Below are 27,955 nucleotides of genomic sequence, written 5' to 3'. Positions count from 1 at the left end.
GAAGCGTTAATTGTGCGCGCTCTCACCACACGCAACTGCACGCGCAGCACCGCACCGCACGCGCAGCTCAACAGCTGAGCTCTTCTTAAACCTGCTTTATTTCAGACCTTAGGAGGAAGGAGAAGCTGTGGCTCGGTTTCTGTCGGGGTTATCTCCTCTCAGAGCTGCTGAGAACACGCGGACTGGAGGATCCTGCAGCTGAACTGAAGAACTGAAGCATATTTTGGTAAGAATTTCTCTCACATGGAGAATAGAGGAGTAAACAGACACAGATACGCAGCCTGCAGCACAGAATATCAACTTATATTGGGTTATAAAATGTATTTAAAGCTTTAAAACGCTGTATAAATGTGTTGTGTGGACTGGCAAATGTGGGTTAAGTTCTTGTTTGGTTAATATGTGACTAAATATACAGTTTCTGATTGCTGCTGCCTCTATAAAGACACATTCCAAGTGTCTAAAGATATAAACAAATAATTAAATAAGTAACTGTATACCTTAAAGATGTGCCACTTTACATTCCTGTGAACTGGAGGCACATAAACAAACACGTTCTTACATGTTTAGAAGATAAAGTTGAACAAAGTTAAACTGCGAAAAGTGAAAGTGCTTTCTTTTTAGCTGAATTCTGCTTATTATTACTTAGGTTACCTGACATAATCTGTTTTTTTTTTTTTTTTACCAAATTGAAGTCCTCTGGAATATAATCAAGAGGAAGATGGATGATCACAAGCCATCAAACCACCAAACTGAACTGGTTGAATTGAACCAGGAGTAAAGCAGCATAAAGTTATCCAAAAGCAGTGTGTAAGACTGGTGGAGGAGAACATGATGCTAAGATGCATGAAAAAAACTGTGATTAAAAACCACCAGGGTTATTCCACCAAATATTGATTTCTGAACTCTTAAAACTTTAGGAATATGAACTTCTTTCCTTTGCATTATTTGAGGTCTGGAAGCTTTGCGTCTTTTTTGTTATTTCAGCCATTTCTCATTTTCTGCATGAAGACACTGAGATTAAAATACCAAGTAGAGTGTGCAGATCTATCTGTCTAAAGTATAAAACACATTCTGGTTTGTTTAAAACTTTTTCTTTTTGTTTATAGAATAATTCAATAAGCATGTATATATATATATTTTTTTTCTGCTATTTTACTATACATTACTATACAGTTTCTGTTACTGGCTCTTTGATACCTGGTGCATTACATAATTTGGAAAATAATATTTTCAGATTTTGTAAATACTAGGGCTGGGCAATATGACTAAAAACTCATATCTCAAAATGTTTAAAAGAAATTGCAATAAACAATATTGAGATATGTTGAATTATCTTAGTAGTATTGCAGTATATATTGGCTTGCTTACAGCATTGCAGTATATTAAATAATAAGAACTCTATTGTGATACATATCGTAATGCCAGGTTCTTGTCTTGTTTATAAGTAAGTGGATGTTGAGCCTGTAGTGGAGATGAGCTGTGCTGGAGTATGTTAGTGATGGTCCACAGGGTGGCCTCATTGCACCATCCACTGGACAGTGGAAGACATGATGATGGGATGCTGATGATCCTGCAGCATCGTTTAGGGCTGTAAAATCAATTTTAATTTTAGCATTGCCATGATATTAGTTCTTACAACAGAAAAATTAAAAGTGCTTTAATATCGATTAAATAACTGCAAACCCAAATTGAATTACCCACTTGCAGAAACAGACAAACAATAGAGCTGAACTGCTTTGAATTTTTGGCAAAAGAAGTGGCATAAGGTCACCCAAAAGCAGTGTGTAAGACTGGTGGAGGAGAGCATGCCAAGACACATAGAAGCTGTGATTAAAAGTCAGGGATATTCCACTAAATATTGAGTTAAAACATTAGTAAAGCTGAACTTCTAAACAAATATGAACTTGTTTTCTTTGCATTATTTGAGGTCTGAAAGCTCTGCATCTTTGTCGTTATTTTTTGACCATTTCTCATTTTCTGCAAATAAATGCTCTAAATGGCAATATTGCAATATTTTGTTGTTTAAAAATATACTGCTATGAGTCACTGCTATGTTCACGGCACATTTCATGTCAATATCAATAATACTAATTAGTTAAATCCCACTGTTCTAATTGGATAAAAAATGCATTTTTATTTTATTTAGATTGATTAAATATGATTGTGTTTTTTATACTATGGCAGTTCTTCTAAAATGTAATTTAATAGATCAAAATATGCCTTTACTTACAGTATCTCAATAAATTAAACCTTAACCCCTGTAATGTGATGTTTATTATCTCGACAAGTTCTTGCCAACCAGCCCTATCCAGGAGCGTATTCAAAATGTTTGGTTACACAGCTTTTAGAGACGTAAATTCTCTGGAAATCTGTTTCCTTTTTTCCACCACTTAGCGTGTTTCTCTAGAACAGAGTAAAGGGAAGCCTCTCTGAATGACTTTAATTACATCCTGATATAATTAAACAGAAATGTGACATTTCCCACACAATCGACTAAACACGAGGAAGAAAGGCAATCAGCCATGTCTAAATTGAAGTAATTTTATTAGTATTCTATTTATTGTTGATTTAAACCTTGGGTTTGCATGCTGCTGTTGACTGTTTTACTGTCAGGGTTTTAATCGGTCAGTGGAGCACCTATATTTTTCACCGCCACCTTTATGCCACTTCTGGTGCCAAAATTCAAGCAGTTCAGCTCGGTTTGATGGCTTGTGATCATCCATCTTCCTTTTGGTTATATTCCAGAAGTTTTCAATTTGGTAAAATCAAAGAAACTCATAATTTTTAAGTAGTCTCTTTTTTCCAGAGCTGTATATATATATTTTTTTTAATGTTTCCACTCATTTCCTTTGTCTTTTTCTAAAGAAACCAGAAGATGGACCAGGCAAATTTCTCAGCTGGGAACTGCAGCTCAATCGATGACTTCCGCAACCAGGTCTACTCCACTGCTTACTCCATCATCACGGTCTTTGGCCTCGTGGGCAACGGCTTTGCGCTGTTCGTGCTCCTCCGGACTTACCGCCAGTCCTCTGCCTTCCATGTTTACATGCTGAACCTGGCTGTGGCAGACCTGCTGTGCGTCAGCACCCTGCCACTGCGGGTGCTCTACTACGTCAAGAAGGGTCAGTGGGACCTGGGCGATTTCCTCTGCAGGGTGAGCTCCTACGCCCTCTACGTCAACCTCTACTGCAGCATCTTCTTCATGATGGCCATGAGCTTCACCCGCTTCCTGGCCATCGTGTTTCCCGTGCAGAACCTGCGCATGGCCACCGAACGCAGGGCGCGCGTCGTCTGCGTCTGCATCTGGGTCTTCATCTGCACCACCAGCTCGCCGTTTCTCTTCTCCGGCCAGCACATCGACCCGAAAACCAACAAGACCAAGTGCTTCGAGCCGCCGGAGGCGAGGGGCAGCATCCAGAAGCTGATCGCGCTCAACTACTTCTCGCTGGTGGTGGGATTCGCCATCCCCTTCCTGGTCATCCTGCTGTGCTACGCTGGCATAGTGAGAGCCCTGCTGCGCAACACCAATGGCCTGAAGAAGCAGCGCAGCACAAGGACCAAGGCCATCCGTATGATCGTGGTGGTCATGCTGGCCTTCCTGGTGAGCTTCATGCCGTACCACATCCAGCGCACCGTGCACCTGCACTCCAAGAGGAAGAACGCCTCCTGCGAGGAAGTCATCTACATGCAGAAGTCTGTGGTGATCACGCTTTGCCTGGCCGCTGCCAACTCCTGCTTTGACCCCATGCTCTACTTCTTCTCCGGAGAGAACTTCCGACACCGCCTCTCTACTTTCCGGAAGGCGTCCATGAGCAGCAACACCAACCAACGCAGCCGCCATCTGCCACCAGCCATCCACCCCATGGAAGGAAGCGAGCTGAAAAAGTGCAATGGCGCGAGTAATCTGGGTTAGGCTGGAAGGGTGGAGAAGAATGAGGCCTTCCAGCTAAAGAGGAGCCTTAGGGAATAAAGACAAGTGACGGTTGCTCGTTTATTGAAGATCAGGACAAACCTGAAGGACAAGAAAGGAAGGGTGGTCAGTGAAGAGCGTGTAAGCCTCACGTGCTTGAGTATTTGGACGAAGAAGAGTAAATGTAGCCAAAAACTTGTAATATTGACCTAAAGATCCAAACCTGGAGAGTAAGATAATGGTTCATTTATTGGTTCATTCTATACAACATAGCAGAAGTACTGAAGCAAGTAAGCAGCCGGCTCACGCCTGAATGTGTGCATTGTGTTCATACAGCTGCTTCGAAAGTGTAAGGTAATGCCAATTACCAATTATGTTTATTGTACTCTATAAGTGTAATATTAATGATCCATACTTCCAAACTTTTGCAATTTCACCAGTCGACTCATTTAAGTATCATATGAGTATTGGTCAAAGACCAAGTATTATACTCTCATGTTCTCATATTCCATCGTAATGCTAAAGGCCCAATGTACTTACTGTATACTACCGATTGCTGGTCCACAGACCTAATAATGTATTTATTGTACAGTATATTACTACATATGTATCATGAATAGATTGTGTACATGCACTGGAGCGTATTTATGGAGTGAATGAACTTTTAATGCACAATTAAGAGCAGCTTTGTGAAATGAAGACAATAAAAATGGAATGATAAATTCCATTTATCTTTATGTTATCTTTATGTAAAGTGTGTCTCAAATCTTATAATCTGTTGTATTTCATTGATACCCGTCTTATTGGTTTTATTGCGCCATCTTGTGTCAGAGCTCGGTAAATTCAGGATAACAGTCTGGCCCTATAACTGAGTTTACTGGCTGGAGGAACCTAGTGACAAAGGCCTGAAGTAGAGATTGTCATTTTTGTGTTATTGAAAAATCTGTTTTTTTATGCTGATTGGCCATGAGCCCATTTAAAAATTAACATATCATGATTATAAGCTAACTTTTTTTTTCATAGTGCAAGATAAAATTGTGATATTGGATGAAAAAAACACATATATAATACTTGTATAAACATGTTAAATGAATGTCATTTTGGGAGACGTCTGTCTTTGACGTGGGAAACAACATTCTTTGTTTTTTGAGGGATTTTATTTTTTGCCTTAAATGCATTAAATACTGCCTAATTATTATAAGACAGAAAGTCTTGAAGTTAAGAATGATTTAAAGTTCACTATTCTATTTTTTCATAAGATATATTTTTACTGGGTAAAAAATAACAAAGGCTAATGCTAACACAGCTAAATGCTCAGTCTTAACAATGTCATAACATTCACTACGGCCTATTGTTTCTATTTTGGTTTGGTTAGGTGCTGCTAAATCTCACCATTTGTACAAAATACTTAGGCCTAATTTTTCCAGTGTATATTATCACTTTGTAGCTGTATTATTTGTTTCTTTCCTTTTCTTTTTCTTCCTCTCTCTCTCTCTTCTTTCTTTCCTGGCTTCTTGATGAAGTTTGAGGAACCTGACTGGCTAATTATCTCATATTATCTCTAAATAACAGCTTAATGTCACAAAAAATGTACTTGGTATCTCAAAATAATGACTTAATATAAAAAATACATTGAATTATCTTGCTTAGTATCTCCGAATAACGGCTTAATACCACAAATATTTACTTATCTTCCCCAGGTTCCCCAAAATAATGGCTTAATACCACACATATTGATTTATCTTACATAGTATCTCAACATAACGACTTATTATCTCAAAATGTACAATAATGATTAGATTTAAAGGTGTATATTAGTAAGAGCTGTAAGTATTTGGAGTTAATAGTTGGTTTATTTAGTGTAACGTTATTTGTGTGTAAACTTTCCCCGCTGTGGCGCGCGCGGCCTGCGCTGCTCGGGAATGTGCTCCGCACTGCGCATGCTCCCGCAGAGCCCGGTGCACAGCGATGCTGTGGGAGCTGGGCATTCCCCTCAGTCCGAGCCCAGCACAGGCAGTGGCGCGCGCGGACGGACGGACGGGCGGGCGGGAGGACCGGGGCTCCGGGAGGCGGATTACAGAGAAAATCACTGATTCTTTTTCTCCACAGCCCAGAGTCACATGAGAGCTCCGCCGCTCCGCTCCGGCAGTTTTCTGGTAGGTTTTATTTTATTCAGCTAAAGCTCTAGCGCTGGTTCTGGTCCTGGTTCTGCTCAGCTCCTCCTCCTCCTGCTCACACTGACCGAGTTAGCCTACGCCCTGCCAGCGGCGGAGCGGCGCTTTTCCCCGGGATTTCTACAACTTCAGCCGCACGGAGTGCTTCACAACCCCGCGTGTTTATTCAGGGTTCGGTCCGTTTAGTGGGGGCGTGCTCGGTTCTGCGGTTAAATAGAAAAAACACGCAGACAGGAGGGCACCTGGAGCGCAGCCTGCACGAGCTCAGGAGGAGGAGGCTGCTCCACGATCCACGTTAACGTTAGTGCGTAGTCTCGAGCTAACCGTGCTTTCGCTTTAGACTGGAGGAGCCTAACGTTAGCGGACTCGGCAAAACGCTAAAACGCGGAAAACGGTGTTCTGACGAGTTTTTGCTAACGTTACCTTATTGTATATTTATATTATTAAATTTAATGAAAAAAGAAATAAAGCATCAAATTATAAAATTACAAATGCTCTCTCCAGAAGTGTAGGTAAGTTAGACTTTAGGATAGATTGGATAGATTAGCTAACGCTAAATCACTGTATCATGTAACGTAAAAGTTAAGGCCATAGGAATCGATTAGAAATAGTTTTTTTTATTGTAATTAATATATATATATATATATATATATTATTTGCCGTTATGTTACTTTAAAATGGTCAGTTATAGTTTTTTTTTTTACATTTAAGGTGATTGTTTTATGCACACAAGAAAAATGAATGAAAGAAATTATGATGAAAAAGACGTTAAAACAAAATTAAATAACATTGTGGGTCGGCGCATGCGCAGTGCCGTAAACAAGCACATATCAATGGGTAGCGTAACCCGACAGAACACCGGTGCTCTGACGAATTGTGCTACCCTGTCAAACCGTGCTACATTACTGTAATTTTTTATATTTAAACGAAATAATACAAAAATAAAGGATCAAATCAGAAAAAATGCTCCCTGCAGAAGTGTAGGTAGACTTTTGGATAGATTAGCTAACGCTAAATCACTGTATGAAGTAAAGTTAAGGCCATTTAGGTGATTAATATATTTTTTATGTATTATTATTTTTTTATTTTGCCGTTATTATTATTATTTTAAATAGACAGTTAACGGAATTATTATGAAAAATACGTTAAAACATAAAAATTGCTACTATAGTGTATATTTATACATAAAAATAACAGAAAAATCTTACCATATTTGAAATTGCTCCCAGTAGAAGTCTCAGTGGGATATTTGAAAGCCTAATTCAGTATATCAGGTTATACAGTTAAGGGAATATGGCTGGAAAACGTTCCATTGTCAAAGTAAATCAGAATGACCATAAAAACACATAAAAACTATAAAAAAAAAAAACATGTAATTAAACAGTACTCTTTCATTGATTTTGTGAGTAAATGATGAAACACGGGAACGGGAAGCTCTAAATATTTATTAGCTAATTTACCCACTGCTTACTTACTCGCAGGACCATGATTATTTTTCTCTTAATTAATCTGTTTTGGTTATAATTTCTCAAAATGGTAATAAATAGAGGAGCACCTAGCTAATGTATATTTTTTATTGGTAAACTAGCTAAACAAGTAACAGGGCTGCACATATTTTTTTTCTCAATATTTTCTCCTTTTTTTATTTGTCTCTTAATATTTACAAGTTTCTTAAAACATCTTCTCTTAAAAATGCATAGTATGCCTTTTAGTTTCTGTTATTCTTCAGCAAAAAAGTACCTTGGTGTTATTAAATAATCACATCAAGCGGTGTGAGGTCCAGTGCTTCGTGCTGACCATGCGCTGTTTGGACCAGGAAGCTTGCAACACAAATGCAGTCTCTGGCCAAATACTCCCACACTTTAGGTACATGCTGGAGGTGAATTATTAACCCTGCACTCAAACCCTGCACTCTTTTACATTTTACTTTAATCTACATAAATTAATGCAATCTAATGGAAAATCCTTAGCGTAGCGTTAGCCACTAACTGCTATTTCCCTGTTCAGAGTTGAGTTATATTGGCCTGTAGCCTGCTGCTAACCCGGGGCTAGCACTGCTGGAGTAGCATTAGCATTACCTGTTAACCAGTTAGCTGCTAATGCTAATGCTCCATCCTTAGTACTGGAGAAATGTGGTAATCTAAGCTTACTTTAAATAAACAGAAGTGCTTTACTCACCCAAACAAACAGTTTTCAGGAGCGAAATCTAAATATGTGTAGATTAACATTCAGGGCTCGTCTGACTTTGAAGGAAAGTCTTTTTATTACAGTTTTGTTTACGTAACTTAGCTTTAGTTAGTTTAGTTAGTTAGCTACCCCCAACCACCCAGCGGCGAGACCTGCTGAGTTCATTGATAGTGCGCCCTATAGGGGTGGGCAATATTATATCGTATACAATATATCGTGACACAGAAATATCGTGATATTAAAAATCCATATTGTGATAATAGGGCTGTTCTGTCTTAAAAGTAGTCTATTATTTACTGTGAAGCTTTAGGTGTATTTATTGTTTAATTGTTTTAGTTTGCAGTTTATATGCATGCACTAAATATTCTGCAATATTATTTGCTGCATTATATTATTTTATGCTATATTATTTATTTTGCCACATTATGATTATACTGTTATACTGTTATACTATATTCCTGAAATGAGTGAATTATTTTAGTTTTCCTATATCGCCAAGTATATCGTTATCGCAAAAATACACTGAAATATCGTGATATTATTTTAGAGCCATATCACCCACCCCTAGCGCCCTATAATCCAGTGAGTCTTATAGTGCAAAAAATACTGTATTAGGAATCTAACATTAAATTGTTACTCTCAGTTCACTATAGATATAGGTATGGGATCTGTATCGGCAAATACTCAACATAATAAAAAAATAATAATAGTGATCGAGACATCCCTAACTAAATTAAGAAGTAGCCATAGCCCAGATCTAGTAGTGAATTTTTAAGGTAGCTAAGGGTTTGCTACGCTAGGTGCTCAGATTGTGGGACTGTAGTTAAGGTGGACTTAAGGTGGACACAGTCCTAACTGTGTGAGGTGCCTAGGATGCATGCTGGTCTGCAGTGTTAAAGGAATTGAATGTGTGTGTGTGTGAAAGAGTGTGTAAGAGGGTGTGTTTGTGTTTCAGCCTAGGAATACACACTTGGACCCACATTGATTTGATTAATTCTGCTTGATCTCGAGGTAGGTGCAAAATCCTGGAGCCGACAGGATCTGAGCTCAGAGCCGCTGGTGTGCTGTGTTGGCCTGTGTTAGCCTGTGTTAGATAATACTGTCGTTTTAGGCGTGAGGAAGGTTTTTATCACAGAGCAGAAAGAAGGGAGGAGAGGGAGTGGTCACAGGAAAACGAGATTCACCATTTCAGCATCTTTTGTGCTGGAAGGGTTCAGTTTCCTCTGTGCTCCACACCCTGTGTCACCCTTTCAAAGGCTGGCCTGGTGCAGGACGCCCCAAGGGCATTTTTACGCTCCACACGGTTCTTTTTCCGCCGCCCCGGTTCTTCCTGTGGCTTTTCTGTGTCACGGCTGTGCTGTAATTAGTGACGCACTGATCCAATAGACTGGAGATATTATCAGATTCAGCGCTCATACTGACCTTACAGAACACTTCAGGTCTGCATGTGTTTTTGTTTGTTATATTCTAATTATTTTACTCAGGTAAACTCCTCTAGTGATGATTAATGATTAATTTACTGTCATTCAATAAATGATTTTTCATGCTAATCATAGCATGACGTTTTTCCACGGGTGAACAAAATTTTGGTGAATAAGTTTTAAATAGTAATAAATAGGGCTTTTGTAAAAAGTGTTAAAAAATGTAAATCTACACAAATTTCTCTCCTGAAAACCATTTATATGGGTGGGTTTAGCACCTTAGTTTATTTACAGTAACCTTAGATTTCCAGATTTCCACTAAGGCTAGGTGCAGCAGCATTAGCATTAGCGGCTAACTGATATGCTGCACAGTGTTCCGGTAAGCCAGGGAAGCTAGCAGCTAGCAGTTCGTCATACATATTTTTTTTTTTAACACAGTAAACACCTATCAGACTTCTGATAACCTCGCCTCTAAATATAAATAGAGCAGCTAGCGCTTAGCGCTGTTAGCAGCTAATGCTAATGGTGCTCCAGCCTCAGCAAAGTGGCTTTACTGCTCCTTATAACCTGACTGGTAAAATTCATACATAATGCGCACCAGATTATAAGGCACACAGACTATTTTTGGGAAAATTAAAGCATTTTAAGTTAACCATATAGTGCAAAAAATACGGTACATTTTGTTATGTTACATTTTTAGGGAGGTGTGCATCGGGCTGCACTGTAGGGTATGCTTAATTTACAGTGTGATTTGGTGTTAAAATAATGTTGTGATATTTTTTTTACAATAGAAAATTTGCATTATGTTATTTAGGTTTTCTGGAATACACAGAAAAATCTGAAGAAGTGCTGTTTTAGAGTAATTTCAAACCTAAGCTGTTTTTGTTTAGTAAACCCAAATAAACACAACTTATATTGCTCTCAGTGTTCAGTTCTAAACACATCCACGCTGTGTGGTATTTTTGAGATTTTTTTTATTTTTTATTTTTTATTTTTTTCAAGAATACACTACTGCAACAAAATAAAAAATACATTTTATTATTCCATAAGATCTGATATGGCACACCCTTAACTGAGATATTTTTATCAGATTTGCAACAGAAATCAATGATCCAGAATGATCAGTCATGATACTAATAATAATGCACTCCAAATATCTCCATATTCAGGATTAAAGTAAAATAAATGATACTGGACAGATATAATCTGTCTCTAGTAAATACATAATGGAAAATGAGAACAGTGTGAATTTTTCTTTAGCTAAAAACAGTAATATTTCAGGGTATAATATTGTTTCACGATATTTAAAATGTTGGTAATATTGTTGCGTGCAATACTATATGGCGCACTCGTACTCAGACATCATCACCACCACCAGTGCATCCCTGCATGTAATGTAATATAATATCTGTGAGGAAAGGTAACCTGGGATAGCAGGTGTTGTATATTTGACCCCCGGCGCTTCCTGTTGGTGGAGGGTCGCAGGTTCTGAGCGGTTGAGGACGTCGGGGAGGCAGAGTCCGGGCCTGGCAGGGTCCCAGCTCAGCGAGGGCTGGGGGGCGCCCGGCGGAGGAGCAGCTGTTGAATGGAAGAGAGTGCAGGGAGCCAGCAGCCGCCCATGTCAAAGAGTCATTGTGTAGCACAGGGGCCCTTAGCTAAGGGGTGCCTGGCACTACCGGGGGCTCTTCACCCACAATCCCACAGCAGGGCTCTCGCCACTTCTGTTCCCCCTATTGCAGAACGAGAGAGAGAATGGAACGAGCTCTGAAGATCCTTACCAGCCTCGAACATCACAAAAAAAAAAAAAAAGCTAATTGCAATTTTTGTGAACATGCATCAAATTTAACCGCAACGCTCAGTCGACCTTTTATTTTCCCACAATTGTCCATCAACCGTGAATCGTGTTTTGATTTTAAGGTAGAAATCCAGCCGTGCTCATATATATATACACAAAATCAACACAAATATGAAAAACATGAAAAAAAAACATTAGTGGTGTCACTCGATTAAAAATGTAATCAGATTAATCACAACAATATTCTTCGATTAACTGCAACTAATCACACTTGTTCTTCTTAAGACGCAAGTTTTTATAGTGGATATTTAAATGGAAATAAACCGATCAAGAGCTGAGTCAGCGCCGAGCTCAACTCAAAACCCGAGGAAAACAGTAAAACAACAGTAATCGGCCCTTTAATCAGGCATTTAAATTGATTTTTTAAAGGTAAATAAGAGCGTTTGTTTTTTCTGGGATTAAAAGCGTAAATTCAGCTGTAACTGGAAATATCTGCACTGCAAAACTGTGCTGGACTGAGGTGCCCATGTTTACAAGCACGTGCCCAACCATGTGGATGGAGGCCATGCGATTACCTCGTGTTTACTCCTGCCCCCCCTCCTCACGCTCCCCCTCACCCTCTTCTCAGGCAGCAGCAGCCTGTCACTCACACAAACCCAGAGACATCGCTGTGTATCTACTTCTTGTGCCAAGAATTAAAAAACATTGCAACATGACGTGTTTGATTTTTGCCATATTGCCTACTTCTATTCTACATTATATTGGTTTACACTCTTTGGTTGTCGTCATAATTCTTCATAGAATCAGTAAATGAATTGCATTTATAAGTCTCACAATATAACGTGAGTAAAGTCTGAGACTAAGCTCAGCAGGTGTTTGGGTTTTGTAAGATTTGGGGTTTGTGGGTCTGGAACTGCCTTTATGCTGGTAAATTCCCACAGGAGAAGCATGTGACCTGAAGATCTATAGTTTCAGCTCTGAACTTGGGGAAGCGCAGGTTGTTTGGTGCCGTGTTCTGGCTGTAAGCTGGGTTTTGTGTCGTGTCGCATGTGTTGCTCGTGTTTCCTGTTTACAGCCTGGCGTGCATGTGTGCAGAGGAGTGCAGGGTTATTGACTCCAGATGGGAACTGCAGCATGAAGTAAAGACCAGCGGAGAAAGAGAAAGAACATCACACCACATCACTGCAATCCATCAGCTCGCTTCATGCCAGAGGTTCATGAACAGACCTCTCACTTCTTCTCTGGAAACTGTGAGACTGTGTAGAGGTTAAATATCTTCAGATTTTAAACTCGTCTTTGCTATTTTAAGCTTCTTAATCTGTAAATAATCATTAGTTTCGGGTCAGTCTCGGTTTGTTTTCAGTGTGAGGTTATGTTTGGTGTTTTTATGGAACAAATTTCCCATTTTTTATTATTTTTTTCTCAGACCCTCACATAATAACATTCTTTGCAATGTCATATGTTACTTTACAACATGTGTAGAAATGCATTGCTATGAGCAGTGCAGCCACTGACCTAGTCTTAGAGTCTCTGTAAAACGGCAAATCCACCGGAGATCCTATTTAAACCTATTGTTACACACAGAGGTGGGTAACTCGCAGTTCAAAAAGAGGCATAGTCTGACTTCAGATGTGTCGGAGGAGGCGTGTGCTAACCCTACTTGTGTTGTTGCATCACTAGTGATGGGGGATATACAGCTGAGTAGCAGCTATATGTGTGGTATAGTCGTCAAACAGATCATGTTGCAGTGTTTTGATTCTTGACACAACAAGTAGATACACAGCGCTGCCTCTGTGTCTGTGTGAGTGACAGGCTGCTGCTGCCTGGGAAGAGGAGGCAGGAGTAAACGAGGTAACCGCATGGCCTCCATCCACATGGTTGGGCACGTGCTTGTAAACATGAGCACGTGTCGAAAGCTGTGCACCTCAGTCCAGCACAGATTTGCAGCGCAGATATTTCCAGTTACAGCAGAATTCACGCTTTTAATCCCAGGAAAATGCTCGCTCTTATTTACCTTTTAAAAAGCTTCTAAATGCTTGATTATGGACCGATTACTGTTGTTTTGCTGTTTTCCTCGAGTTTTAAGAGCTCAGCGCTGACTCAGCTCTTGATTGGTCCGGCCGCGAGACAGTGCACGGGTGGGGGACGGGGCTGGTGACCCCATGGGCCTGCATTGTTTAATATTGCAATATATATTGCTGAAAAAATAACATTTTTGCAATGTAATTTTTTTTTTCAATATCGTGAGCCCTATCCTGGTCTGCATGTGTTATTCATTCTCATTATTTTCATGTCCTGTAGGAGTTGCCATCAATGAAAGCTGTCTTCAGCTATGATGACCGATCAGCACCTCCCACTTCTGGAGGCCACGCCCATGCTGGCTGATGTGCCTTTTCTCCCTCCAATGATCAATGGAGACAGCATGCAGCAGGTGAGTGGCTAAAAAAGGCGGTTTGAATATTGAATGTTACGTTTTTTGCTGCTATTTGCTGAAAAATTTATTCTCAAAAACAGCAGCAGCAGTTTGCGTCATGATGTACACATCCCATTAGTGTTGGGCCGTATCCACTTTTCAGAAAGATTGCTTTGGTATAGGGTATTATTGTGGTATAGGGTATTACTGGGGGCAGGAATTTGCTTAAGATTCCTTAAGTCCTGTGTTTACATGACTACAATACCATCAAATTCTGGGTTCTTTAAAATGATCTAAAAAAGTTCAATTTCTTTACAAATGAAAGATATGTTCACATTATCAGGCTGAAGTGAATCAAATCTGATTTTTTGCTGAATGTGGCTCAGATCTGTTTTTTTCACAGCTGTGTGAACGTGCCAAATCTGTTTTTTTTTTTTTTCAAATCAGATTTGAGTCACTTTCATACGTGGTCCTAAATTGGATACGTATTCGATCCACAGACATACGACATTAATGTGAATTGGAATTTATTTGTCTTTTTGCTTATACGCATGCGCTACGTGCTTCTCTCCCGTACCCACACATCAAGGACAGAATCACGAAAGTCACGTAAAATGAAGGAATTATCAAAACCGGTGTAAAAAAATATAGAAAATATAAAAAAGCATGTAAAGGTCTAAAGGAGAAAAAGGGAAATCTGAAAAGAAACAAAAATGGAAAATAATAAAACAATTTATAGTAAAAAAAAAATGTTATTGTTATTATTAATAATCTGAGTTGGTGTAATCAGAGCAAAAAAAAACCTCTTTTATCCAAATGTGCATCAGACATCTCAGGCAGACACCTTCACACCTTAGCAAGCAGGTGTAGGGTAATTTACCACAGCACGACTTAGATAAAACTCAGATGTGAGAAATCTCAGAACATGAAATGATGACCAATGAGTCAGAGCTTAGAATTTAAAATATATTAAAGTTTACTTGAAAAGTAGTTTCAGCATTACAGATATATAAAAAGAACAAAAAATAATAGATATATATTAGAAAAGAGTAAAAGTACATCAACGAATACAATCTCGATAGATCAACACATTCGCAACCCAGAGAGAGAGAGAGAGATAGAGAGAAAGAGAAAGAGAGAGAGAGAGAGAGAGAGAGAGAAAGAGAGAGAGAGAGAGAGAGAGAGAGAGAGAGAGAGAGAGAAAGAAAGAGAGAGAGAGAGAGAAAGAAACTAAAGCCAGTCGAGGGACAGAGAGAACTCCTCAGACTTCATCCAAGCAGTTATACATTTATGCAAATGACGTGATTGAACAGAACTTATCAATATGATTACGTCAGCAGAGTCCAGTTCACAGCATGTTATCCAGTTCCAATGACGTGAGTCCTTAAGTGTCCTAAAGTCTGTGAGAAGATGAAACAGTGGAAAAGTCTTCTGGCCTGTGTGTGACTTTACGTCGTGTAGAACAGGCATGCGCTGGATATCTGAGGAGAGGTTCCCAGCACTTCATTCCTAGTTCATATGCACTGGTCCCAGAACAGCAGAACAGCAGTGAAGCTTCTCTGCCGCTCAGGGTCACGTTCTCCTCACAGCTCTCACTGTTGATGAAAACACTCTGACCTTCCTGATTCCTGAAAAAGTACAAACAACCTCCAAAGCCTTGTGTCGCCGTGACAGTTAAAAAGAGAGCAAAGATCATAAGGTTATTACGTGAATTATAAAGTGAACAGTAAAAATAATAACTGTATATATAAATGTATAAAACATTTAAGAATAAGAGCGTGAAGGTGTGGTTATCTCCAATCTCACCCTTCACAGGTATCTACAGTGCTTAAAGAGAGCCTGGTCTCACTTTCAGAAGCTACTTATTAATCCTTAACATGGTGATTAATACTCTGTTATTAAATGCAGAATGTAGTTGAGTCTTCTTTTTATGCTTCAGACTCTGTTAATATTCAGTTCTTCTGCTGGAACGTCAGAAAGACGTGTTTGCAGACGGGTTTTTGGCTTGAGGTTTTAGGCGAAGGTCAGTTGTGAGAGTTCAGGCCCCTGGAGAGGGACGAACGCACGGACAGAACTCTTGGAAGCACGGCTCAGGGGTTTTGGGGTTAGCCAAGCCTGGAGCAGAGGAGCGAAGCGTCTGCATTCCTGACAGCCACGCTCTGCCAGCAGCATTTCCAGTAAGGGGAGGCGAAACGGGGGGTGGAGGGGGGAGAGGGGGCTGGAAGTGTACACATCCGGAACTCAGTCCTGATAGTCTGCGCTGATGGGAGGGTGTTAGAGTGAGTCTGTGTCTGTGTGTGTGTGTGTGTGTGTGTGTGTGTGTGTGTGTGTGTGTGTTCAGGATGTGTGAGCTGTTCGCACAAAACGTGTTTTTCACATAGTCATGCTTATCAATATATTAAAGAGAATTTCAAAGGAAATGACACATTTTTTGATCTTGATGATCTTTTTATTGGTGTCGTCGTGGATCAGAACATATAACTCACTTTCCCAGTAAGAGACTAAAACTAGTCCTAAAATAGAAAATGTCCATAAAAATGTTGCCTTGTCTGAAGGCTAGGCTAGAACACTGTCTGGGAAGCGGATGCTTATTAAAATAGAAAAAAACTTGTGATATGTTGTATTTAAATCGTTTAAGGCATTTTAGATTGCACCATTAAAAATGGTTAGTGTTTGTTCATGACGTAAATTAACCTAATCTTAACAAATACTAGAAAGTTGTTTGTTTGATAGTAAAAATTACTTAAAAAGTTACTTAAAATATCTGAAAAATTTGCACAATTGTATATATTATGATGCACTGAATATATAATAATAATAATAATGGCAGAAAAGGCACTTTCTGTGTTCGGACGAATAAGCGAAAGACTGAATAATTTATACCAAACAGTCGTATAGAAGTGTTGAGGTAAATTCATGGTTAGAATTGCACTGCTAAGGTACAGTGCATTGCTGAGATCAATTTTATCATTTTATTATTTTTTTTAGAATTGAAGTAAATTCATAGTTAGAATTGCACTGCTGAGGTAAATTCATGGTTAGAATTGCACTGCGGAGGTAAATTCATGGTTAGAATTGCACTGCGGAGGTAAACACATGGTTAATAATGCACTGCTGTGATAAACGTATTGTTTTTGGTTGGTTTCTCTGGTGCGATATAAGCTAGTTTTTGTTAAGTTATATTTTGTTAAGTTATATATTTTGGTTTGTAATTAAATGCTTTTTTGAGACAGGCGAATATATTAAAGCTTTGTAGTTTAATCAGTGGTGAAAAAAGTGACGATGTTCGTGTTTTGCCCTATGTTTAATTTAGCTGGGTTTCCGCCAAAGTTGTATTTCAGTGCATCCCTAATATACATATAAATATAATTCTACTCTTGTTTTCCCACTGCTCTCTCTCCATGTGAAAAACTACACTCCTACATAGCAACAAGAGGGAAAAAAGGAAGTCTGCCTAATTCTTTTATTCATTCATTCATGCCTTCCCCCCTTGAAGAAGAAAGCCACATTCCAAGCCTTTTTCCCATCGATTGGCCGCCAGATCAAAGCCTGGTGGGCACTCAGAGGCCACACAAAGAGCAGGAACGAGAGCTCAAGTTAGGACTTTGCTTTTGAGCAACTTTATCTCCTTGAGAGCGACCGTCAAATTACCCTTCAGCAGTCCAGGTCACTGCGTCCCACCGCCGAGTCCATCCGTCCTGACAGGGGGGAAGATTGCTATCGCTCCTTTTGTCACCTTTTTACCCATCAGGCCTCTGTACTTTTCCACTAAGTACCCCAACCCCCAACAAACCCACCACCCAGTGCTCTGTCTCTCTTTCTTTTACTGCAGAACTTTACCCATAGGAAATAAAAACACTATGTTTAGGAATTAACAAATAAATTAATTCCTCCCTTCTTAAATTGTGTGGGCTAGCGTTAAATGAATAGTACAAAAAAAAAAAAAAAAAAACTTATATAGCCAAAAAAGAGCTATACTATTTTTTCCCTTTTCTGATCTGAGTAACACAAATGTTCTTGTCTATCCAGCTGATGAATTAAACGCTTAAAATAGATCACTCTGTGTGTAATACATCTATATATTATAAACAGCTCTGGAAAAAAATAAGAGACCACTTAAAAATGAGGAAGCTGAGCTGCTTGAATTTTTGCACCAGGAGTAAAGCAGCATAAAGTTATCCAAAAGCAGTGTGTAAGACTGGTGGAGGAGGAGAACATGATGCCAAGACGCCTGACAAATGTGATTAAAAACCACAAGGGTTATTCCACCAAATATTGATTTCTGAACTCTTAAAACTTTACGAATATGAACTTGTTGTTTTCTCTCTGCATCTTTTTTGTTATTTCAGTCATTTCTCATTTTCTGTAAATAAATGCTCTAAATGACCATATTTTATTGGGAATTTGGGAGAAATGTTGTCTGTAGTTTATAGAATAAAACAACAATGTTCATTTTACTCAAACATAAACCTATTAATAGCAGAATCAGAGAAACTACTCCATATATAAGGCATTACCACCCACAGTGGGCTTTACAGTAGTTGATTGTTATTGGAAACAATACTCTATAACCCTAACCTGGAACACCAAACACATATACCTATATCATTTAGCTTCTTTTGGAGCAAATAAAACCGATTTTTACCCGAACTCACTCCTATAAATAAACGTGAGGACGTTCCAACCAATTGTGCCTCACTGCCAGTGAAATGTGACTCAGCCCATTCAGTGACACATTTCCCAGTTCTCCCACACACTTTACCAGAATCTGTCACCACTTCCAGCTCTGACTGGTCCAGATATTGGCTAGAATTGGTCAGTTTTATGAGTCTTGCTTCTGTCTGAAACACTGGGTAGAGATTTATTTGGAATCTGACAAGCCTGTACTGGTTTTAATGGTAAACTGGTATTTTAATGTGCTTTGTGATTTGCTGTGTGCGCATGTGATCCGCCAGTGACCAATCGGATCTGTATTTTTCTCGGTCCTATTGACGTTAGAGAAGTCAAAATATTTACCCTGCGCCCTCGAAACCGCTTCCTCAGCCCGAACTCATCATGGCATTGTTTTCTTTTGTTCTGCTATGGATGAGGTGGCGGCTGCATTTCCAGTCTTGAGTTTTTTGTCGTTTGATTGGTACAAACTTATCCTGTGTTGCAACAGTGGCAAGATTTTGGGCAGGTTAGTGTTTATTGAGTATGTTTCAATCTCCACTACAGAGTACATGGAAGTTTATATGAACTTATAACTAGAAATTTTATAGATGCATTCATTGCTGGTAATGCTATTTATCTGAATATAATAGATCTATGAGGATGTATAATGAATTTTAACATTCATTTATAAGTTGTTCGACCAGAGGAGGATGGGCCCCCACCCTTATATATTAGCCTTGCATAGTACTTGTGATAATAGTATAAGGTACATGTAAGTCTTGTTTCCGTCCAAGGTTTCTGCCTCCTCCAGCTCTGAGGGAGTTTTTTAGTTCCTCTGTTGCTTTGTCTAAACGTTTTGTCTAAATCTCTGTCCTGTGATCACATTTCTTTAACTTGTTAAAAAAAAAGCGCTATATAAATAAATTTGATTTAATTGGATTACTGTATTTTACTCTAGCTGTTTTATTATAAGGCGTCTTTTAAGCAAAAGCAGTAAGGAACAACGGTGGCGCCATGTTTCCCTTCTAATTCAGTAGGTCTGTCCTCTGGGGCACCTTAGTAAACAAAACTGTAATTCTTAAAAAATATATATTTTCTTTCAAAGTCAAACACCGATTTTCTCTCCTCTCCATCAATTTCTCAAAGAAGCTTATTTGAGTGAGTAAAGTGCTTCCATTTACAGTAAACTTAGATTTGCAATAGTTTAGCGCGGTTAGCAGAAGCGCTAACAGTGGTTAGTAGCACTTAGCGCTAATAAAAGCTGTCCGATAGCGCTACGCTGAGGAACCCTGAGCGTTCCCGTAACCCAGGGTGCTATCAGCTAGCGGTTCATCCCACATAGCTTGTTTTAACATGATAAACACGCTAAGGCCTACAGTCCGATGTACTCGCCTCTGAACGGTGAAAGAGCTTGCACTGCGGTTAGCGGCTAATGCTAATGCTAATGCTGCTTCAGCCTCGGTGATGGAGAAACTTCACTGAAAACTCGCCCTTATAACTCTGTACTTCAGCAGAGTGACTTTACTGCTCCTTATTACCTGACTGGTAGAATTTATGCATAAGTCGATGTATTTCGATTTTTTGGGAAAAGTAAAGGATTTTAAGTGCACCCTATAGAACATAAACTAATCTTCACATGGCATACAGAAAGAACCAAATGCAATAGCACTATATTTGGCACAATATTGTTTTTATGCTTTTATTAAACATATCAAGAAAGTCCTGATTAACTGTTAATTGAGTAGTTTAATAACAGTTTTTAACAATTCACAGCTGCTAATGCATTTCGTCTACGTATAAAACGTTTGCAATAAATGATGCGCATCAAATAAATGATGGAGCCTTTAAAATACTGTGATCTCACAGCTCTAACCACCACCATCTCCACCAAACGCTCTCAACTCTCTTCTGCATGCTCAAAAATAACTTTCTCAGGAACTCTTAGAATTACTTTTGAAAAGGCTGTGAACAGAATCCACATCGTGACATCAAACAGAGGATAAATAAACAGCGCTGGTGATGCTGAAAGAGCAGGAATGCTTAAGAGAGCTTCTAAAGCTTTCATTCACTCGTGTTCACGTTGTTGTGCCACATGAAACAAACAAAAGAACCCGGAAGATCAACATTCAACACGTAGACCAATCAGAGTCGGGGGGAGGTCCCAGAACAAACGACACATGGCTGAGGAGTTCTGTTCAGCAGCTGGTGCACAATGTGCTTTTCGCCATCAAATCACTTCATCCATTTATCCTAAAAAAAAAAAAAAAAAAAAGACCCCATTTTGCTTTAAAAAGTAATTCTCATTTATAATAAACTGAATTCTCAATGTACCTAATTTTCCTTTCCTTACCATTTACAGTAATTTATTAAAAAAAAAATAGTATAAGACAAGTACAAACAGAGACAACAACTAAATGATCTATATTTTTTATTAAAAGTTGCTGAACACGAGTTTAATTGTCCTTTGATTATAAAAAACTTAATAATCAGTAACTGCAACCACAAACAACTGGTTTCTTTAAAGAGTCACTAAACCCTAAAGCATATTTTTTTTCCATTAGTAGCTAAAATATGTTCCTTTGAAATAATAACATGTGCCAGTACTGCTTAAAATCTTTATAAAATGCTTTTATTGTGGTAAATAACTGAGCTAAATAAGCAAAACTAAATAAAAAATCACTTTATTTTAAAGCCAAACGAGCGCTGAAAGTTAATCTACACAGATTTCTCTCCTGAAAACTGTTTATTTGGGTGAGTAAAGCGAGGTCAGCAGCAGGCTACAGGCCGTTAATAGGCTATAAGCTTTACTGCTCCTAAATACCTTGACTGGTAGAATTCATACATAAGGTGCAGTAGAGATTTTTGGAAAAATGAAAGGATTTTAAGTGCACCTTATAATGTGAAAAACATGGTAATTACTGGCTTACTAATGTAAGTTGCTTGTTGCTAATACAGATGTAGTTCCAACCTATTTTACTTTATTTAATATTACTAATACTGCAATAGTACTTCATGTTATCAGTCAGTATTACGCTTTAAATTTTGAGAATTAAGGGTCAGGATGCACTAATGCACGAATGCATTAATGCAGTATTAAACTGATAGCAGAGTATATTGTAGCTCTCTGTCTAAATACTGAACTTACTCTAACTTTTTACTGCGTTTACAGAGAGTATCAAATCTCGGCACTGATATAAATGTGGCTCTGGTGTTATATCCGGTTTCTGTGAACTCTTTCTCCTGCCTCTTCTCCTTTTTCCCCCCTTTTTCCCCCCATTCCCCTCCCTCTATCCTGGTTTTTAGCCCAGCCTCTGGCTCCCAGGGATGGCAATGGCTTTGGGGGCTGGTCGGTGCATTCCATGCATACTTCTGCCCCTCTTCCACCGTCTGTATCCTGCATTCCTCACATACTGCCCCCCCCCTCCCTTCTCTCGTTCTTTCTTTCATTCCAGTCACTTCATCTCTCGCTCTCAGCCTCTTTCTCTGGGCTATACTTTTTTCTCTATCATGCACTTCAGAGGCAAAAGGCAGATATCGCTTCTGCAGCTTTAACTCTCCACTAATGAAGACTTCTGTGTTTGGGAATGCATTTCTCAAAAAAAGTATAACTGTGCTATTTGCAGGATTCGTATTGGCACGTATTGTGTGTGTGTGTGTGTGTGTGTGTGTGTGTGTGCGTGCACCGGAGTGTGTGTGTAAGAGCTTAAATCGGGCCCAAAATATCCAGCCTGACCAAGACCGAGCCTATGCACCTTCTTTTTTGGGCTGTTTGAATGATGAGCAAAATCTGTTCAGATTGATGTTAATTAACATTGCAACACTGAAGAAGCATAGACCTAATATTAAAGAAAAAATGTTTATTAAGAACAGATTAAAACATAAACAATGCAAACAATGATCCACAGGCCTAAACATCTGTAAATTAGCCTACAAGAATGATGCTTAAATAACTTTTCTCTAATGTAATATAATTTAAAATAGTTTAACAATAGAAAAAAATACAGTTTGATTTGTTACTTTGCTATGTTGTGATTATCACGCCATATTTTAATATATAAAAAATAACTCATTAAAAACTAAAAAGAGGAAAACGGTGGGATATCTCAGCCCTACTCGGCCCAAGTTTGGCTTTGGCCAGAAAACCTAAGGCTGCGTTCACATTACCACTTTAAAGTGACTCAAATCAGATTTTTTGCTCAGTGTGGCTCAAATCAGATTTTTTCCAAATCAGATCTAAGTAATTTCAGCTACGTTCACATTACACGCCACATCGATATTGAACTCTGATTGGATTTGTCTATCTTGACGGTTCACATCCGTATGTAAATGTATGTGATCTGTATCTGTGTGTAATGTGAACGAATCTGTTCCTGAAACGCCGTCTCACATGCTGCACATTGATACCTGTATAAACGCCTCCTCCTTCCCCAAAAACAAAAAACCCTCATATTAGAGAGAGGAGAGACTCGTAGCTTTATAAAGGGAAATGGATGAGTTAGCAGCTCATATGTGGAGCATCTTTTGCTGGAGTGGAGAGTAAACAGCTGCTCTGAAGTTCATGCTCAGCTCCAGGAGGTGAAAAAAAAAGGACAGGTGGTTTGCTTTTGCTGTTTTTTTTTTAGCTGCACAGCTGCACCAAGAGATGCAGTGTGGGTATGAGAGAGAAGCACGTAGCGCTAATGCTAATGCTAATGCGTAAAAGCAAAAAGACGCATGAATTCCAATTTGACCCTTTTACATTTATGTTGCATGTCCGTGGGTCGGATACGTATCCGATTAAGGACCACATATGAAAGTAACTTTGAGTCACTTCAGCCTGGTAATGTGAACGTAGCCTAAGCTGAGTGTGTGTGTGTGTGTGTGTGTGTGTGAATTAAAGCATCAGGGCTGGTGTACATTTCCCATGAAGGCGTAGTGTTTGTCAAGCGTAGCCGGAGCCCTGTGCACACACTCTGCAGGCTGAGGGGAACAAACACACCCTCTTTGAGAGTGTGGCTGGGTGTTTGCACAGCACTGGATCTCGCCCCCAGACAGGCTCTGGATCTCACCCCTGCAGCCTGGCGAGAGAAGAGGCATTCAGAATAGACTGTGACACCATTCACTTATAGGAACTGGGTATTAGTTTCATAAAGCTGCATTACACTGCAGGCGTCTGAAGTGTTACATTTAGCCAGTTCTAGCCAGTAGTCTATATACAGAAGTTCAAAAGTCACTGATAGCTCTTTTCCACCAAAATAAATCTGGTTCTTGAACCAGTTCCACTTGGGCTTATTAGAACCATGGTGCTTTAAAGTGAACCACAAAAGTTCTCTCCACAAAATGTATGTTTTGTGTTATTCTCGTGCTAAAGGCAGCTGTGACTAATAATTATCAACATCTGTAATTTAATCTGTTGATTTGCTTCTTTTCCAGATGATCTTAGTGCAGGTGAATCCAGGGGAAACCTTCACTATCCGTACAGAAGATGGGCACTTTCAATGCATTACAGGTAAACACTCACAGATAATACATACAGTACCTGTACCAGCTCTGGAAAAAAAATAAGAGAGCACTTAAAAATATGGATGGATGATCACAAACCATCAAACCAAACTGAACTGCTTGAATTTTTGCACCAGGAGGGAAGGAGCATGAAGATATACAAAAGCAGTGTGTAAGACTGGTGGTGGATGCAAGATGCATGAAAACTTGCATCTTTAAACTTTATGAATATGAACTTGTTTTCTTTGCATTATTTGAGGTCTGAAAGCTCTGCATCTTTTTTTTTTTGTTATTTCAGCCATTTCATATTTTCTCCAAATAAATGCTCTAAATGACAGTATTTTTATTTGGAATTCGAGAGTAATGTAGTCTGTAGTTTAAAGAATAAAACATCAATGTTCATTTTACTCAAACATAAACCTATAAGTAGCAAAATCAGAGAAACTGATTCAGAAAATGAAGTGATCTGTTCATTTTTTCCCAGAGCTGTATATACTAGCAACTCTGAACTACTGAACTGTATTAATTGTTGTATTTTTTTGCTGTGCAGGTCCAGCACAAGTGCCCATGGTCTCCCCAAATGGCACCATGCCCCCCATTTTTATTCCTCCAGGTTATGTTTCTCAGGTATGATTTTTACATACTTTTTGCTATGAGATTATCATTTGTTTTCTACACTTCTTCTCTACTACTGTGATATTTCTACGCATGTAAGAAACCTCTTCTTCTGCTCTTCTTGTGCGCCCCCTACAGGTGGTGGAGGAGAATGGCATGCGTAAAGTGCTGGTTTTACCCCATACTGTGGAGTTTCACCCATCTCTACCGCCTGTACCTCCACATCTCCCCCTCTACACCCCTCCGCACCCGACCATGCTGCACCACCCGCACGTCTTCCCCACAGAACTCCCTCACTACGTCCACCAGCTGCCAGCTCTGCCCATCTACACTGAGCAGGGTGAGAGAGAGCAGGAGCAGGAGTGTTAGAGAGACTGCCAGACATTCATTATCAGCTTCATACTAAAACCATGCTGCTGCTACACCTCTGTAACCGTGTGTGTGTGTATTTGTGTGTGTGTGTGTGTGTTTCTGTGTGTGTGTGTGTGTGGCTGTATGGTTGTGGACCCCCAGACATGATGTGTCACAGCATGTCGATGCCCATCCATGAAGAACGATCGGTGAAAATGCAGGAGCAGCTGCAGCGGAGGCTGAAGGGCAGTTATCTGGGCACTGCCAACGGAGTACCCCTCCCTCACAGCCCCCCAGGACCTTTTATTAAGGGGGGGCAGGTCGCCATGCTTAATGGAAACAGCAAGGGCCGGACAGGCTCGGCCGCGTCTCCCACACCCCCTCGACTCAAACCCTCTGGCCGGACCAGAGCCTCTCCCACATCGAGCTATGACGCTAAAGGTGAGAGATTTATTATTATTATTATTTATTTAGTTTTATTTAATTTAAGTTTTTTTTTTGTCTTCTGAAGTTCTGAAGAGATGAATCCTCAGTTGCTTTTAGAGGTTTATTGGTGGTTGTAATGAGTACAAAAATAAAAATAAATAAATAAAAAAATAATATAACATTTAGCCCAAAAATCCAGTTATTTGTTCCATTATCCTTTTCGATTTTTGAAAGAACTTAAAAGACTGAAAAAACTTGTTTTTTGGGTTTGTGTTATACATTTATCAATCAATCAGTTGTAGATATTGGTTTTCATGTCTGTAAAGTTTGCGTTTGGTGAATTTGGGGTTTAGCAAATCATCATCAATTTATTTGTCCTTGTAAGTTGGTACCCTTCTCATTTTATATATATATTTTTTAAAGCGTGTTATTAAAATATAACCTCTTAAAAAGTGAATCATGTTACATTTTATCTTTGTTCAGTTGTTGTGTTCAGTGGTGGTTAGGTCAATGTTATTGTCATTCAACACTATTTTATGCCACTGATGTAATAATAATTTCATAGCATAAATTAAAGTTACATCGTTTTTATCAGTAATTAACTTTTAAGTCTTTAGAAAATTCAGACATTCAAACTGTCTTGAAAAATTACTGTATTATATTAATCATAATGCAGTTATTGTGACAGGCCTATATCTTACGTACTAGTTTATTTACTATCCGCTGTTTATATCTTTACAAATTTGCACTGTTAAATTAGATTATTATATAATTGTGCACGTGAACTTTTTGCATGGCTGACATCAGTCATCTTTTTAATATGAACAGCAACTGTTCTATCTATCTATAATATATTATACAATATTATACAATAAGTCAGTGATGAAATTATGGTGACAGGCTCAGTGGTGGTTCTCATGTTGGGTGGTACACTATTTTATGGCAGCTTTCACTCTGATATTTCTCCATCTCACTCTTGATTCTTCAGCAGTTTGTTCTTCAGCATGATTGAATCTTTCTTGCATCATCTGTCAGTGTGGTCTTCTGTCTGCTCTCTGCCAAGTAGTTGCTCATCACAACGTTCTTGGATGTAGAGAACAATTGATGTTGACACTCCTGGCTTAGTCTTTGATTTATTCAGATTTTTCATCCCTATGGTGGTCTGCTTGAGTGCAGTAACACTTCTTTGGTTGGGAGCAAGAACTACAGGACCAATTGTGTTTTAGGAGTAGGGGTGGGCGATATGGCCCTGAAATAATATCATAATTTTCATGGTATTTTTGCGATAACAATACTGGTGATATCACAAAACACTGAATAAAAAAAAATTAATTACACTATTGCAATTGTATTATTGCATACAATTTGATATGGCACACCCCTGAGATATTAAAAAAAACACAATGACTAGGAAATGGCTGAAATAGCAAAAAAAAAAAAAAATGCAAAGAAAACAAGTTCATATTCATAAAGTTTTAAGAGTTCAGAAATCAATATCTGGTGGAATAACCCTGGTTTGTTTTTAATCGCCGTTTTTTTTAATGCATCTTAGCATCATGTTCTCCTCCACCAGTCTTACACACTGCTTTTGGATAACTTTATGCTGCTTTACTCCTGGTGCAAAAATTCAAGCAGTTCAGTTTGGTGGTTTGATGGTTTGTGATCATCCATCTTCCTCTTAATTATATTCCAGAGGTTTTCAATTTGGTAAAATCAAAGAAACTGAGTGGTCTCTTATTTTTTTCCAGAGCAGTATAATCTTTAATGGACCTTTAAAGATCTATCCCAGTAACTTTAGTAAAAGCGATAAATTTGCTATTATACTCTGAGCTATACTCTAAATGTGCTTTAACATTTTTTCTGTTAAATTCCTGTTAAATGCTACAGCAGAGCTACTGTATCTTAAATCTGCATATCATTGTGCGTCAGTTTTACTGTCAGTTGATAGACTGACTTCATAACGGACGGTCGCTAAGTAAACAGGTAATATAACTGCAGTCCAAACAGTGCAGATATATGAGTTCATGTGTTAGCAAGCTGTTGCCTTATCGAATGAGTGTGTACTGACATTTTATACGTGTGTGTGTTATCTGTGCAGACCCGGAGGAGGAAGTGAGGCGGGTGCAGGAGCTGCTGTCGGCCGTATGCAAACCATCTGTGAGTCATTTGGACCTACATATGTAACGTGTCTGTGGAGAACACGAGCCCAGATCATGTTCAGTTCGTCCCTTCATGCTTTCTCTCCTTCACACATACTCTCTCTCTCTTTCTCTCTATCTGATTTTTAATCACAGTTTCTATGCATCTTGGCATGTTCTCTCCTACACCAGTCTTACACACTGCTTTTGGATAACTTTATGCCACTCCTTTTTTTCTTTCAATTTAGTAAAATTAAAGAAACTCATCGTTTTTCAGAGCTGTATAAACCTTTAATGGTCCTTTAAAGATCGATCCCAGTAACTTTAGTAAAAAATTATAAATATGTAAATCTCTCTCTCTCTCTCTCTGTCTCACTCTCTCTCACTCTCT

General features: G+C 38.9%; 2 protein-coding genes and 1 long non-coding RNA gene across 4 annotated transcripts in view; all 3 read left to right on the top strand.

Annotated features, from left to right (window-relative positions):
* Positions 1-27,955, top strand: part of LOC125804803 (uncharacterized) — a 78,041-nt gene that overhangs the window by 30,673 nt on the left and 19,413 nt on the right. The window lies entirely within an intron of this gene.
* Positions 9-4,637, top strand: cysltr1 (cysteinyl leukotriene receptor 1). Its single transcript, XM_007228398.3, has 2 exons — positions 9-226; positions 2,866-4,637. The coding sequence occupies exon 2, from the start codon at positions 2,876-2,878 to the stop codon at positions 3,911-3,913; it is 1,038 nt and encodes a 345-aa protein (XP_007228460.1). The 5' UTR covers positions 9-226; positions 2,866-2,875; the 3' UTR covers positions 3,914-4,637.
* LOC103040644 (fibronectin type-III domain-containing protein 3A) overlaps positions 5,831-27,955 on the top strand; it is a 41,538-nt gene continuing 19,413 nt past the window's right edge. The window contains exons 1-7 of one of the 2 annotated variants that reach the window (XM_022683733.2): positions 5,831-6,066; positions 13,789-13,918; positions 23,966-24,041; positions 24,585-24,661; positions 24,788-24,989; positions 25,163-25,441; positions 27,525-27,583. In XM_022683733.2, coding sequence (XP_022539454.2) covers positions 13,820-13,918; positions 23,966-24,041; positions 24,585-24,661; positions 24,788-24,989; positions 25,163-25,441; positions 27,525-27,583 — 792 coding nt within the window. In that variant the 5' untranslated portion in view covers positions 5,831-6,066; positions 13,789-13,819. The remainder of the gene's footprint in view (positions 6,067-13,788; positions 13,919-23,965; positions 24,042-24,584; positions 24,662-24,787; positions 24,990-25,162; positions 25,442-27,524; positions 27,584-27,955) is intronic. The other variant, XM_022683732.2, reaches the window with a different exon arrangement.

Source organism: Astyanax mexicanus, chromosome 10 (assembly GCF_023375975.1).
Source record: "Astyanax mexicanus isolate ESR-SI-001 chromosome 10, AstMex3_surface, whole genome shotgun sequence".
Taxonomy (NCBI): Eukaryota; Metazoa; Chordata; class Actinopteri; order Characiformes; family Acestrorhamphidae; genus Astyanax; species Astyanax mexicanus.
This window is presented reverse-complemented; position numbering and strand designations above follow the sequence as displayed.